Genomic DNA, 15,076 nt, shown 5'->3' on the forward strand with positions numbered 1-15,076 from the left:
GGCAAGGCTCCCAGGAGAAGGAACGTAACTTCGTCTCCTAACCCGCGAGGACCTTGTAAGTTTGTTTCTAGCCGAAGAACGCGAGGCAATACCGGAAGACAGGCGTGTCTGTGCTAGTATCTTCCGTGTCGGATACCGGATAGAATTCTAAGCCAGAGAAAAGGACACAGACACCCGAAGGCCCACCTATCAATGATATATGATGTACCAAAAGTCAAGATACCGCTGAAACAGTTCTCTCTTTAGAAATAGGTAAAGATAAAGATAAAGATAGGAATGAAGATTTCTCCAAATTACTATTTTACAAAAAATAATTAAGAACAGAAGTAATCGGGCCTCTCATCTTTATTGATCCATATATTATCATTATGGACGGGAGAGCGTAATACAGGAAGTAGTATTGGTTGTCAATACATAATGCAATACAAAATAATTCAAACACATGGTGTCTATGGATAATGATATGTTAAGACAGACCCACAACAAATTTTCAAATTTTACCATTACAAATATATCTTCATGTACTCGTCCATGCGGGTGTACTCAACCTCTGGGTACAGCAGAGTAGCCTCTACTCCATCCTCCCCTATTTCAAAGTTTGCTAAGCAACCTTCGTAGAAAAAGTGGTAGAAGTGGGTCACTCCGACTTGATTGGCAAGGTCAGTACCTACATGAATATGTGTAAAAATCATATTGCACGTTCTTTAATTGGGTGATATATGTGCCAACAAAAGAAAGGACAATACACAAGTGCTAATATTTCAATGTCAGGTGAGTTTAAAGGCTTACTCCCTCCATCCCAGAAAACAAGTTATTCTAGCATTCAAATTTGTCTCAAAAAAACTAGTCATCTTTATCTATTTAGAAAGTACATGTGAATGCAAGAATCAATTAGTATCAAATACAGGTAATAATAAATAGGGGTGTCATTTTACATTCTTATGAATTTGTCCTAGAATTTCTAGGATGACTTGTTTATTGGACGGAGGGAGTATACCATACCAGTCGACATATCAGGTTACCTATTTGAACTAAGCTTGCATAAATCAACAATGATCTCGTGCAACAAACGAAGAAAATAGCAATGATACATTGTTTACGTGTGCTACTATTCACTTATTAGCCCATTTATCAATCTATATCACATCTAGTTACTCTAATATCTGCATGTAACCCATCTACCAATTTTTGTGCCATTAGTTACACAAGACGTATGTTTAATTAATCATACATATTTTAAATTAATCATACATACATTATCCTCAGACATAATGCAATTTTTTCAGTTACCTTTCATCGAAGCCAAGAATTCATCTGCAGGAATGTGGACTTTCTCTAGAACTTTTCCGGAGAGCTTTTCCCATTTTGCTATCACTTCATTTTGAGTGAGGATGTTTTCTTGTGGTCTTATGTATATTGTCTTGTTCAAGGTGCGTGGATCATCAACAGACTTAATTGTATATGTTGCAATATCATCTTCATCCACAAATATCGCTGCATCATAATAAATATGTCAGAACTATGTACTCCATCCACTCATCCAGTGATCAGAACATGCATGACTTACAATAAAGATGTAGGGCAATTGCACTAGTAATCTTTTCCTAACATCATCATGTTGTCAAAATAGGACGGAGTAGTAAGAAGTTGGACATGTTACTACTTCCTGTTTTTTTTGTTTCCTCCATTTTATATGTTCATGTTGGATAGGGCACGGTTTATTACGAGAGACAAGGTTGGCATTATTCACGTTCGATAGAAAGGAACAAAATCATGTATGCTACTCCCTCCGTTTTAAATTATTAGTCGTTTTCACCTTTTTAGGTGCATTGTTTATGTTACATATATATGTTATGTCTAGGTGCATAGTAAAATCTATGTATCTTGAAATGGAATTTTTACAATGTCTAGAAAACCAAATAAACAACTAATAATTTGGAACGAGGGAGTATTCAACAAATATTTCTTGAAGTCTTCAGTGGAATATGCCTCTATGTACTGGCAGTTTGAGAATCCAAATATGTGTTTATTGTCAATTAAGAAAATATTGATGAAATTCGAGTAAAACGTCTGATCTGACAAAATTTTTAAATATTATAGGAACATGAACAGGTTTACCTTTGACGTTGCCGTCTCCATATACATGAACTTTCTCTTTGGGTGGCACAAGGGTGCGCATTTGACAGAGGTTAGGACAAAAGTAAGCAGCAAAGAAATTAGCAGAAACATAGGTGTGGGGAATGTTCGCCTCTTCTATTGCCCTTCTTATCTCCATCTTGTCATCAAATGTAACCCTTCCTGGTTCAAGAGCGTGCCTCATCCTCGATGGGTCCACGCCAAATTCCGATGGTATGAAACGCTGCATTTAGAAATGTGTATTTTTAATATGATTGCACCACTGCATTTACAGACGTTTATTTTGTTTTATATTCCACCAACAGAATGAGAGGGAGCAGGCCATATATAAAAAGATCTAAACAAGAAAAATGCATTTATTGTTGTTTCAACCAGTTTTCCTAACCCAGGTGTCACTGGAAAGTTGTTGATCCAAATCAGGAAATGGCATGTGGATAAACAAAATAATGACACGTGGATAAACTAGAAAACGACACGTGGACTCGTACCATTTCAACACGTGACCTTCTGCTTGCTCACCACGTGTTCGTCCTCTATGCCACATGTGCTGCCCAACATATCACTTGGCGGCGTTGACGGCGTGTCATGTCCAGTGGCGGCGCCAGGGGTATGCCCCTGTATGCCTAGGCATACCCAAGATTTGGAGAAAAATACTAATACGTATTCATAGACGTATACTACTTCTTGCATCCTACAAAGAGTGTAGTTTTAGAAAATTTCAGGTACATTACTCATTCGAAGAAATGACTTTGTTACCCCTAATTACTTCTACCAATTGTGATTGAAAACCGTGTTATTTATTTGGTTTTCTGGATCCTCAATGAATGCATACACATTGGAACTAGAAAAGTAATATCTACTGAATATTTTATTGGTTCTATACGTTTTCTATGCAATGCTTTCTTGGTATACTTGGTATTGCTTTAATTAGATGGATCTCATAACAAGCTAAAACTATACTCTTTATGGGACAAAATTTGAAAGCCAAAAACTACACTTATTTTGGGATGGAGAGAGTATCATATACAACTTACAGTCTCAATTCAACAAAGCCTAGCAAAAAAAAGCCCAACATGCAAAAGAATTGCTCTCTCTGTCTCTTTGCTTGCAGCTCGCCTCGAGCCCCTGTCCCCCGGCTCTATGTCTTCTCTAATGCGCCTCCGGCCCTCGGCCCTCCGCCTGTCCCCCAAACCGGCGTTACAGTTCGGCTCCCTCCTCCCTCCCTCCCCATCTCAGCAACGGCAACTCCGGCGTGGCAGGCCGCAGGCGCCTCGCCATCCCAGCGCCAGCGCCCCAGCACCAGCATGAAGGAGGCTGGCACTATTTATTATTATGGATTTGTTATGGCCGTGATAACTTAATTGTCTATTATATTGTGTATTAGCTTCGATTTTTTTTATGTCTGGCATACCCAGCCGCAAATTCCTGGCTCCGCCACTGGTCATGTCACCTACCATCATGGACTAGGACAAGTGGATTCCGACATCTTGTGATGTTCTTGCGAAGTGTTACCAAACAAAAAAAATGGTTCCATGATGAAAGTCTCTTCGTCACAGAAAAAACAATTCTGTGACATTTTTGGACATTTCATCACGGGAACACAAACTTGACCCTCACTTTATAATGAATTGAAATTCGTCAGAGAACTTCCTTTGTAAAGATTTTGATCTTTACAGTGACGAAACCCATTGGTCACCAAAGCTATAAATCCCACTAGTGATACTAGTATTGACCTGTGACCAAATAAAATACTAGTGTATATAAAATGCATGGAAAAACAAAGCTATACTATTTTGAAAATTATTTTCAATCTAAATCTACTAGTTTAATTTTTGTCTATTAAAATATTTAATGTATATTGGTGGTCAAAATAGAAACGTTTTGGATGCATGAAATTAACCAAAACAAAACTTTTATGGGAGATACCAAGGAATGTCGAACGGTACACAAATGGATTTTTTTCTCACACTGAACCTTAACAAACACCTTCATGGATTCTTACAAAAAGATCGCTACTTTTTTTTGAAAGATAAATCGGATCATGAAAGTGCATGGATAAAAGATTCTGTCATGGGAAATTGTACGTTTTGACTTTCCACATAACCCGCAACAGGCTGTTAGTGCTGTGGATAGCAAAATCCACGTCAGGGAGAGAGAGTGGAGGAGAGAGAAGAAAATGTTGCTACATCTAGATATTCTCGCTAGCACATAGCTCAAACCAGGGGGCCCACCAACATGGTTTACTGTGCTAGATCGGGAGGCAGAACGCGGCCGACGGCACGAGGGAGGCGGAGCTCGAGTGACGGCGTCATGGGCGAAGGCTTAGGCTATCCGCAACGGGGCCTCTATTCCATCTTCTAGTATCAATATACAGGAAAAGGAGCTGCAGAGGCATCCTTTATCGCGTTCCGTATGGAAGGGGAAGGCTTTGGATCCCCTACCGCGAGAGGAGGTACGGGAGGCACCCTAACGGCTGACGTGGCATGGGCCCGCGTGCCCATCCCGCTCTCGCGCCACTCCACCTCCGCATCGGCACCTCCGCCGCCCCGCGCCGCCACCGCCTCCACGTTCGCCGCCCTCGCGAAGCCTGCCGGAGCCCAGCCTCGCCGCGGGCCGCGCCTGCCGCAGAGCTTGAGGGCGGGGCGAGACGCGCGGCGGAGGGGCGCGGCGAGGCCCCTGCGGAGAGAGGAGGGAGGAGGCATGGCCGCCGCCACCGCCCGGCCACCCCGCCGCGCGCGGGTCAGGCCGGCGGGGCAGAGGAAGTCGGGGAGAGCGGCGGGGCGGAGAGTGAGAGAGAGAGAGGATGCCGGAGCTGAGCTCGCCAACCGCGAGGGAGGGCGCCAGAGCCGAGCTCGCCGGAGCCATGGCGCACGCCGCTGCCCTCCTCCCGGGGCCCTTGCTCGCCGGCGCCGCCATGGACTCGCCATGGCCCCGTGCACCACTGCGCGTGGACCTTCGCTGCCAGGCGGGCCGGCCTCCACCGCCGCACGCGGGCCTTCGCGAGGGGCCGCAAGCCGGGCCGAGGGAACAGGAGCCGCTACCGCGCGCACCGCTCCGCTAGGCCAAGGCCACCCTTGCTTCGCCTCCTCCTCCTTCCCCTACCCCGCCGCGTCGCGTCTTCCCCTGCAGCTGCGCGGCGGCCCCTCGTCGCCGAAGTCACGCGCCGCGAGACCCGCCGCCGGGGGCGGGGCCTTTGCTCCGCTCGATCCGCCGGCGAGGCCCTGCTCCTGCTTGATCCGGCCACCGTCACCGCCGAACCCGAGCGGAGGGAGCAGTGGCCGGCCGCCATGGCCCTGCACGGAGCTCGGCCACGGCGGAGCTCGAGGAGGCCTGGCTGCCCGCCCGGCGCCGTCGTCCTGCGCGCCACCTCCGCCGCGCGCGCTCGCCGGGCCGTCCCCGTGTGATGGCATCCGCGCGCTTGCCGGGCCATGGCATCCGCGCGCTCGCCGGCCCCGTCGCCACCCACCACACACCGCTGGCTCGAGCCGCGCATGCCCGTGGCCGCATGCTCTGCCCGGCCTCCGCTCTCCTCGGCGTGCGACATGGCTAGCGGAGCCGAGCTGCGCCGAGCTCCAGGCTGGGCCACGTGCCGGAGAGCGAGGCGAGGAACGTGGGAGGCCCGACGACGGCGAAGAGGAGGAGGGAGGGGATGCCGCGGCTCGCCGGCTTCCCTGTGCGCCGCGCCCGCCTCGCCTCCCTCGCCCACCCCGCCGGCACGCCACTCCCGGCCCCGTGCTCCTCCTCCTCTGCCGCCCGTTGCCCCAGGCCCGCTCCGCGCAGGGCACCACCCCGTGCCCATGGTCCACCTCCGCCACCGCCCACCACACGCCGCCTCTGGGCCGCGCTGCGCAGGCCTCCGCTGCCAGCCCGCGTAGGCCTCCACCGCCGCCTCCGCTTCTGCTGCTCGCCTGCCTACGCCGGCGCCGCCGCCCCGTGGGAGTCTGCGCTCCCTTGCCGCCGGTCGGCAGGCCCAGCACGAGCAAGCTAGATGGGGAACGACAGCAGGTGCGGGAGGGTAGAAACAAATTTGAAAAAAAATAAACTGATGTGGGCCCATCTTTGTTAGTTGATATAGGTAAGAAATTTAGAGGATGGATGGGTGCAGAGAAATATAGTATAGAGGAAAGAATCTCGATGACCAGGATAGCATATTCTCTTTTGAGGATGAATATAGGGAAACATGAGTGTGAACAGCCTTACCGCTGTTGAAGCTCCATCGCGGGGAAGAATGGCACCACCTCAAGCGCGGGGAAGAATGGCACCACCTCAAGCGCGGGGATGAGGGACTTGGCCTCCGCGGGGTGAGGAATGTGATGAGGACATCGACATGCTGGACACGCTCATACCATGGCCTTTCTCAAGTTACAAATCGTCGTCAACTCGGTAATCGCGTTCGTCTCGGATTCAGCCGACACTCCTGCACGGTTTCGGTGATATCTCCCTCATACGACGTCCAAACGAGGTGATCTTTGATGTGTTGAAATCGTGATGATGAGACGTTTCTTTTGGTTCTGGTCCAGCTTCAGAAAACTCGTGGATCATTCTGTGTGACCACGAAAAGGTTTTGTGTCACCTGTTTTGGGCCTTTTCAGGTTTTGTATCGTGTCGGGCCTTAACTCCATGTTGTGGGCGCCCCCCTGGTCACCCCAACCCTAGCTCATCCCTGGTCATTAAAACTCAGTAGCCGCCGCCATTTAGTCTTGGATTTTGTTTAGTCTTGTGATTTCCTTCGAGAAATAGACATTGCATCGTTATATTTGTGGCGACAAGTCCTTATACATTGATCCAGGTCCCCTGTTCTTTATCTCCTCAACTGTGTCGATTAGTCCTTTGAATTCGAGTTTTTGAACCCCTCTTGTGATTCGCTTCATTCATACTTGCAATTATCAGATTGTGTGTTTACCCTTTCTTGCTTGTGTTCTTCGATTCACTTGTAGAAAAAGCCTTCTTGGCGAGGTCAATCAAGTTGTGTTTGGTTGATAACCAACGGAGCAGTGGTGTAGCGGTTGCAGGGTTCGAATCTTGCTGATTTGAAGCCAGATCATCAATGTCGAGATCTCTACCAATCGAATGTATCCTTACCTCTCGGAAGATTGGGTCTGGTCATCATCAAAATGGAGCGCATGTCATGGCGAGGCAGCGCGGGGAGTAGATGGGTCGGTGGCACTGGCTGGCGTGGGCACAAGCAAGCGCCGAGGCGGGGGTGGCGGCCGGTGCGTGTGCATGCAACAGCGGAGGCGGGGACGGCGGCCGGCACGTGCGAAGGTACAGCGGAGGTGGGGTGGGGGCCGGCGTGAGCCCAGGCGAGCGCCGAGCGCCCACGACCATCATCGGTCTCTTAGATACTAACGAAGAAGACCAAGGAAGAAGTAGTATAATTTAACATGTGGGACCCACAGTTGCCTGCTATTAAGATGAACTGTTTAAGACCTGGTTTAGATGCAAAATTTAAAATTTCAAAACTATCACATCGAATATGTGCGGCACATGCATGGAGTATTAAATCTAGACAAAATAAAAAACTAATTGTATAGTTTACTTATAAATTATGAGATGAATCTAATGAGTCTAATTAGGCCATTATTAGACACTAATTAGTCCAAAGGAACCGGGTTTCTCCTTGGCACTGAGAAATACTAAGGTCTACCCACTACCCAGTAGATTGAGCCTCAACATGTCCTTAGCTGATATAACAAAAAACCAGCTCCATTTTACCAGAAACGTGTCATGTAAGCTGAGCAAGTTTTGATCGGCACTGTACTGCGATGGTTAATAGCCGGACCACACACAACTACTATCCGTTTCAAAACATAAGTCATTTTCATCTTTTAGATTTCTAGTATTTGCTATGTATATAAGTATAATATATATTTGTCTTGCTACAAAGCAAAATTTATGAATCTAGAAAAATTAAAACGACCAGCATTTTGTAACGGAGGGAGTAGCGGAAAACAGGACTTCACGACAAAGTCAATTGTGGGATTCAAGATAGTCAACACAAGTTACGTTACTTTGGGATGCTTTTAATATTTTCTCATAGTTTTAATTAAAAATTTCTACAGAACGACATGTATATATGGGTTCAAATGTGTGTCTTGCACCAAAAATTGCAGTAATTGACGAAGCACGTCATAAGTCCTCTGTTGTGATATATCGGTGCATAAGCAGAAGCGATTAGATTCGGATCCAGAGAGGCAGGGCACTGGAGAGCATGCACCAAACCATACGGGAGAGTGGTAACAGAGTTCAGCCTTAGCCTACATCTTCGAATTCGGGGCCTGCTTACTTTATTGGAAATATAAAGTGTCGTGATGTAAAATTAATTTTTATCCTCAGAGTAGTAAGGTCGATTTTGTATTATTGTTAGTGTATATCATTTTTTAGCTACCGAATATCAAACCAAAAGATTGACTTTGAACAAATCTAGCTATATAGACTATACTTGGAATATTTTGCTGTTCTATGAGAAGTAGCAGCTGGGGAGATATATAATATTGATGTTAAGAAGAAAATTAAAACATGAAGAAAAACAACTGGTTGCATGTAGAAGAATATATATATTTAAAACGAAACGTGAACCTGATGTCTGACTTTACCCCCACAGATCAAGAAAAAAGGTACGTATTTATACAACTCTACCGATAAAAGGGTCGCTTCTAAACACGGCGGCATTAATAACCACAAGATGTTAAAAGATTATTACAGACTGACCTTGACGTTCCCTGCTTCCTTGATAGCCTCGACGAGCTTGTGCTGCAAGTGTATGTTGTGGCTCCGGTTGTGCGCCCCGGACATGGCCGAGACCACCACGTCGGCCTGCGCCACGGCAGCAACGAGCGCGGCGTGGTCGTCCAGCGACGCCTCCACGAGGCGCGCGCCCTGGGCCTTGAAGGACAGCAGCATCTGGAGCTTGTCGATGTCCAGGCCGACCTCCGGCCGTATCAGGACGAGCGTGGGGTGCCCCTGCGCCAGGCTCGCCCGCACGATCCGGCGGCCGATGTAACCCGTGCCGCCCACGACAAGCACCCGGCTTTTCTCCATGGAAACCGAAGAGGAGGACGAGACGAAGGGTGGCGTGGAGTATGTAGCCACTCCTTGGGGGATAGGTGTAAATGTATTCGGTGGATTGTCAAAGATGGGTGCGAACAGAGCGATATATAAATGGATTAGTAGGTCCTGCTATGAGGTCATAGTTTTCAATCTCATTTACTAGGGCACCCGCAATGGGACCAGGTCAACTCTCTATAATGGCTCCATGTGACAGCATTTGGGGAGAGAGAAACTAGGAATGAAAAAAAAAAGACAGAGCTGCGATCTGGGGCGCTAGAGTCGGACAGTACCACCAGAGCAAAAATAATTTTTCACTATGTTCATGCAACATGACCGTTTGTGAAATGAAAAATCAATTAGAGTCTTGGACTCATAACACGCGGTCCCTATCACTAGAGCGCGCATGAGAGAGCGAGGTAGAGAGACAATGGTGTGGACAAGAACCAGTAGCATTAATGAAAAAAAATATCACTTAACATAACCAGAGTCGCTACACAAACTTCCACAAAAGCAGGCCCATCTTTGCCGGGGAGTGCTTTAGCGAAGATGGGGAGAGAAGAGAAGAATGGGATTAAAAAACTCTGCTATGGAGAGCCCACAAAAATTTAGCAATAAATTTATTTCTAAAAAAATAGCAATAAAATCTGTTAGGAGACTAGTCTACTATAATCTCCGTAAGTGATATGATTGATGTTACAGAGAGCATGCTTTCTACTCCTTACTACGATTTTAGACCCACACATATATCAACATTCAAATTTTAGAATCTTTAGCCATGATTCAAAATACTAACTTTTATTTTTATAATACAAACTTTATATGATTGGATTCATAATCAAATATATACTTTACCATGATTATATATATTTTATTATAATTATAAATTTACAACCATAAGTGATATAATATATGATAAATGAATAATTAAAATATTATTTTGAAGATTTATGCTTTATAAAAATGGATGAAGAGAGTATACTATTGAGGGTGCCTCATCACCTCTGGAGCAGCATAAATCAAATCACGACTTTGCTGTACTCATGTGATTGCTCTCAGAGTCGGTATGGTGTCAGATATTGATTAATGGCTGTGATGGTTTCCAAATATAAAACTAGCAAATTGGCAGCTTAGGTGCTGTTTGTTTTCAGGGACTTATTTTTAGTCCCTATTAAATAAAAAAATTTACTATTTAGGAGTATAAAATAAAATCTATTTATAATTTTTTTGACAAATGGGTGTTAATTGACGAAACAGATCTAATGACCCTATTTAATTCATACTTGCTACAGTAATGATACATTAATAACCATTCTCTAATTATGAATTAGTATACCGCATTAGATTTGTCTCGCAGTTTAGCCCCAGGTCTGCAATTAGTTTTATAATTAGACTTCTTTTAATAGTTGTAAATCCTAAGATTATTTTTGATGTGATATGATCTAAAATTTAGTCCCTGAAACCAAACAACCCCTTATTCATCGCTTGCTTTACCTAATTACCTCTTTCGCAGTTACTAGTAAATATATGCTCGTACGCTGCAACATGAGAAAAATTTTATTTTCAAATAACATTATTTCAAGATCTATATGCTTAAAAGCTAAGTACCATTTAGGTGTTGATATTTTTGAATAATAATGGTTTTTGAAATAGTTGTGTATCATTCATTTAGCAAGACTTGACTCGGTATGATTGGAAAACATGACCTATCACTAATAGTAAAAGGGTTATTATTGGTCCAATCCAAAGATACTTGCGGCTCTGCGAATGTTGAAAACTAGGAAGAAAAAGCCAAGTTCATTTTTCCCCAGCTGCACGCCAGGTTTGGTGCACGAAAACGCTGCGTCCCAAGTGTGCGGCATGCAACAATGACACGGTACGAGCATATATCATGGGGGCAACAATGACACGGTACGAGCATATATTATGCGGGCAACAATGCAACAAATCATGAGGGTGGCAGGTATTTTATGGGCCATGAATATATCCGCAAGTGCACGGAATACCGTTGTAGTATTTTACCCGGGAGTATACTGGGATGTCATTTATATTTCCACAGAAAAGGCGGGAAATGGAAGTACATAGGCTAGTTAGTGAACTTGAACTAGTTTGGATATTCAATTACATAAATAGGGGTAAAATAGATAACATGGTAGGAGGTAGTATGACACACACAAACTACCCTCAAAATAAATAAACAAAAGATGATATAGGCAAGGAGAAAGACAGAAGTTAGAGCTCAAGTGAGATGTGGTAGGCTAGCTATATCTATGCTATCTTATGGTTACATTGTCAAAAATTAAACTAAAACAACAGGGAGACCGCTTCTCTAGCTGACGGGAGAAACCCATTCACCTAGGCGGTTTTATGTACCTCCTACACCCAAATAGAAGGTGGAGGATTACTAGGGCTCGGTTAAGGCTATCATCACCTGTCGGCTACCTCTATAAACCTTAAAAAATGGTGACATCCAGCAACACTTATCTTGTCTAGACACCACGTCTACATTAGTAAGCGATACTCTAGCATCCCGCGTGGAGCCCCCACCCTCCGGATGGACAGACATCACACTAGAGTAAATATACGAATACTGAAGCAGTTGATAGAGTTCTAAGGCCAATATGTTAACCATCGCAAGCTTATGGCAATCATGCAATGCAAGCATCGAATGATAATGCAACCAGATCACGAAGCATATATCCGATAACTCAGAACATACTTCAAGCAGATATCGGTAACCATAGTCTAATTATATTACAAACGACCAAATATTACAAGAGAAAACTAGAGATGAACCCATACTAGAACTTCCGAGCAACTTTAGGGACTCGATGACTCCTAGACTTCTCCTAAACTCCACTAAACCTCTAGACTAAGCAAGAATGCACTTGAGGTAATGAGAGATGTGGTGTGTGCGTTGTTGGTATTTCTTAACTCTTATAGAGAAGTCCGCAAGCGCACGGAAATACTGTTGTAACACTTCACCCAAGAGTATTCAGGGTATCATATTTTTCATGAGGAACGGGTGTGTAACTGTCTTCTAACTAGGCTGCCTTGAAGAAGATAAGAGATAGAGAGACCTTAGGATAGTGTGGTTCTGATCTAAGGATGGGTACAAGGGAAAATAAGCTTATGCTTTCACTTGTTCACTTCGGGCACCGGTCTGACCTTGGTCTGCCAAGGACCTCCGGCTACTGGCTCTATGTCGAACCAAGACGGGGGGGGGGACTACACTAACCATGCAGACTGTCTCCATAGCGGACGGACAGGGCTGTCACCACCTACCATCTACCCCACAATACCAGCTGAGCTCGAGACAAACAAAGGTAATATAAGGTCCAGACACCACGCCTATGCCTTCGACCACTACTCTAGAGTCGCGCAGGGTTATCCCGTCCTTATCAGGGGCCCTCTTCTAGAGTATTTGCCACGAGAACGGACGATGAACCTACAAACGAATGAGAACACAAGAATAACTTAACTGGAACTCACTTAATAGAAGAACCCGGATATGTACTCCAAACGTACCGTATCCGTAGAGGTACAAAGCCGAAGAGACGCCGACAAGTCCAACTCTTCTCCGCACTCCTTCCTCACACACTCCCTAGGCCAAATATACATGTGGGAGCCTCTCTACTCTTCCCCTTTCACAAGTGTGATGAATGGATGGTGAATGAATGAGAGGGGGGAGGAGAGAGAGGCCCCTTATATAGTGGTGGAGGTGCCTTGGGGGAGTATAGATCCTAGGAATATTTCCCCCTTGATCCTCATCTAATATGGAAACCTTAGCCATGGCCATGAGGAAGCTTAGGGGCTACTCCACCCTGAAATGCACCTAGACACATTGAAGTCTGGGTTCAGCCAAACCAGTGGGGTCGGCCAACCCCACATGGTGCTGCCCCAGATCCACCTTCCTCTGAGTGACTGACAGGTGGGCCCTGAGCCTTATCCTCAGGTGCATCTTGCGTGGCGCGCCCGTTTCCTCTGATTTGTGGGCCCTCCTTTTAAGTGGCATATCTAGGTAGCAGTATTTTGTGTATTTCATCATGTGTTCTCCTGTGTTTTCCCTGCTTTCCAGATGTGGGTTCCTGCAGATGACAATTCACCAAAACTCATGGAATTGATTAGTTATAAGCCCTATATTTACGTTTGGTGAGTATATGCTGATAAATACTGTAGGAGTTGACAGTTGATTTTAGCACTAAAGGACCGTCAACAACACTCTCACACTTAGCCCTTTGCTCGTCCTCGAGTAAAGTTTGAAGGACTAAGGTGGTTGCTACTCCTTGAACATAACCTGCATACAAGTTATTCCAAGCTTCTTTCAGATTCTTGTGAACTTTTGAGTAGCTACCATGCTTTCTTGGGAAATTGGAGAATGGAATGAAACGGACATCAGGCTCATGGCTCTTCCTGCTTAGAAACTCGGGTTTTTATTTTTTTGAAAACAAAAGCATAGTCTTGCTCCTCAAATTATTGTCTCAAATCACTCTTTCTGTTTCAGATCCTCAGCAACGCAAAGTTGCTGCCTTCTTTTCTCCTACCATCTAATCAGACTTATGTGGAGCTTAGGGTGGGAGCAAAGAGGCAAGTTTACTTTGTTTATATTATTGTCAAAAACAAGATCCAAGCAGAAACGAGTCATACAATCTGATCAAGAGGTGCAAGTGTGTGGAATATTTTTGGTGGATAGTGGATGAACTCCTTTGTATCATCTCTTTCTCCTTGTATTTTTTTCTTGAATGTCGGCTATATATATTTCTCTTCTTTTCTATTTTTTTCAACTTGGGTATGCATCTTTTTTTTCTTTTTTACACTCTTCTCTTTTTTTTGTCATGCCTTTTGGGCATGTGCCAGACCTTCTTTGGATATGCATCTTTTATTTCATTTTGTATAGCCCATATCCTTGATGGTAACCTTGGAGAGAGAGTCATGATAGAACTTGGAGTTTTATTTTGTGAGTGGATGGAAATAATTGCTATCTTCCAGTGATAAAGTATAGCATGTGAGTGGATGTGTACGTGATGTTGATCATGAGAGTATGACAAGTTTCCAATCAAGGGTCAAAGAGTTTGACAAAACTCAAAGCAAAGACAAAGTGCATATGAAGGTTTGAGCATGAAATCTAACTTTGGCTTTGGTTGGAAATTATATTAATTTGAGGAGGCAAGAAATCCCAAGTACTTTGGAAGGAAGAGCATGGTTCCATTCATCCAATCATATCACATTAGTCAATTACTTAGAGAGCATGGGTTTTCTATGATGATAAATGTTCACAAGAACTACAGATAATGCAAGAAATAAAGAATATGTATGTTTATTCGTGAAAGCACATGGAGTGCAAGGCCCTTCTTTGCATTTTGATTTGGAGTTGAAATTTCATATCATAATTTATTTGAATAGGGAGGTGTGAGTTTAGAATTTAAACCAGCGTCATGGATGAAGCAGGGCAGTATGACCCTCCAAAGGAGTTCGGTGGACCCTTGGGGGTTCGTCGGTACCTTTTGTGGGCCGCTAGGTCCTATCTTGGGCGTGTTGCTTGGGTCTGGTATGTCGGTGTTGTGCGGCATGTTGGGGGAGAGATTTCAAGTGAGTTTTGCTCCTTGTGCTTTTGAGAGATCTCCTCCCACATTTATTCTTGTACCTGCTTTTATTCAATAAAAGAACAAAAGTTGGAAACAAGAAAGGACTCTGCCAGTTGTAAATACCGGGGAGTCTAAACTTTTATTGAACAAGAATGCCTAAATTTCTTTTATTTTATTTTATTTTATTTTTTTATGACAAACTAGGCATGATGGGTAACTTAGCAGGATGAAAGCATGGCATGAGGATGCACGAGTTGTGAGATTACTTATCTGATAGAACTTGCCAAGCATGAACGATAATGCAATAG

General features: G+C 44.7%; 1 protein-coding gene across 1 annotated transcript; it reads right to left on the bottom strand.

Moving 5' to 3' along the window:
• Positions 1-314: 314 nt before the first annotated feature.
• On the bottom strand, positions 315-9,251 carry LOC120699229 (isoflavone reductase homolog). Its single transcript, XM_039983143.1, has 4 exons — positions 8,848-9,251; positions 2,119-2,359; positions 1,291-1,494; positions 315-667 (listed from the first exon to the last, which is right to left on the bottom strand). Exons 1-4 carry the CDS (start codon positions 9,175-9,177, stop codon positions 504-506), a joined length of 939 nt encoding a protein of 312 aa, XP_039839077.1. The 5' UTR covers positions 9,178-9,251; the 3' UTR covers positions 315-503.
• Positions 9,252-15,076: the final 5,825 nt, after the last annotated feature.

Source organism: Panicum virgatum, chromosome 3K (assembly GCF_016808335.1).
Source record: "Panicum virgatum strain AP13 chromosome 3K, P.virgatum_v5, whole genome shotgun sequence".
In the NCBI taxonomy this organism is placed as follows: domain Eukaryota; kingdom Viridiplantae; phylum Streptophyta; class Magnoliopsida; order Poales; family Poaceae; genus Panicum; species Panicum virgatum.

Excerpts from the sequence above, each read along its gene's own strand:
- LOC120699229 (XM_039983143.1), bottom strand. The coding sequence starts at position 9,177 with ATGGAGAAAAGCCGGGTGCTTGTCGTGGGCGGCACGGGTTACATCGGC. Across the intron at positions 2,360-8,847 it reads AGGAAGCAGGGAACGTCAAG|CGTTTCATACCATCGGAATT; the intron begins GTCAGTCTGTAA and ends TTCTAAATGCAG. Across the intron at positions 668-1,290 it reads ATTCTTGGCTTCGATGAAAG|GTACTGACCTTGCCAATCAA; the intron begins GTAACTGAAAAA and ends ATATTCATGTAG.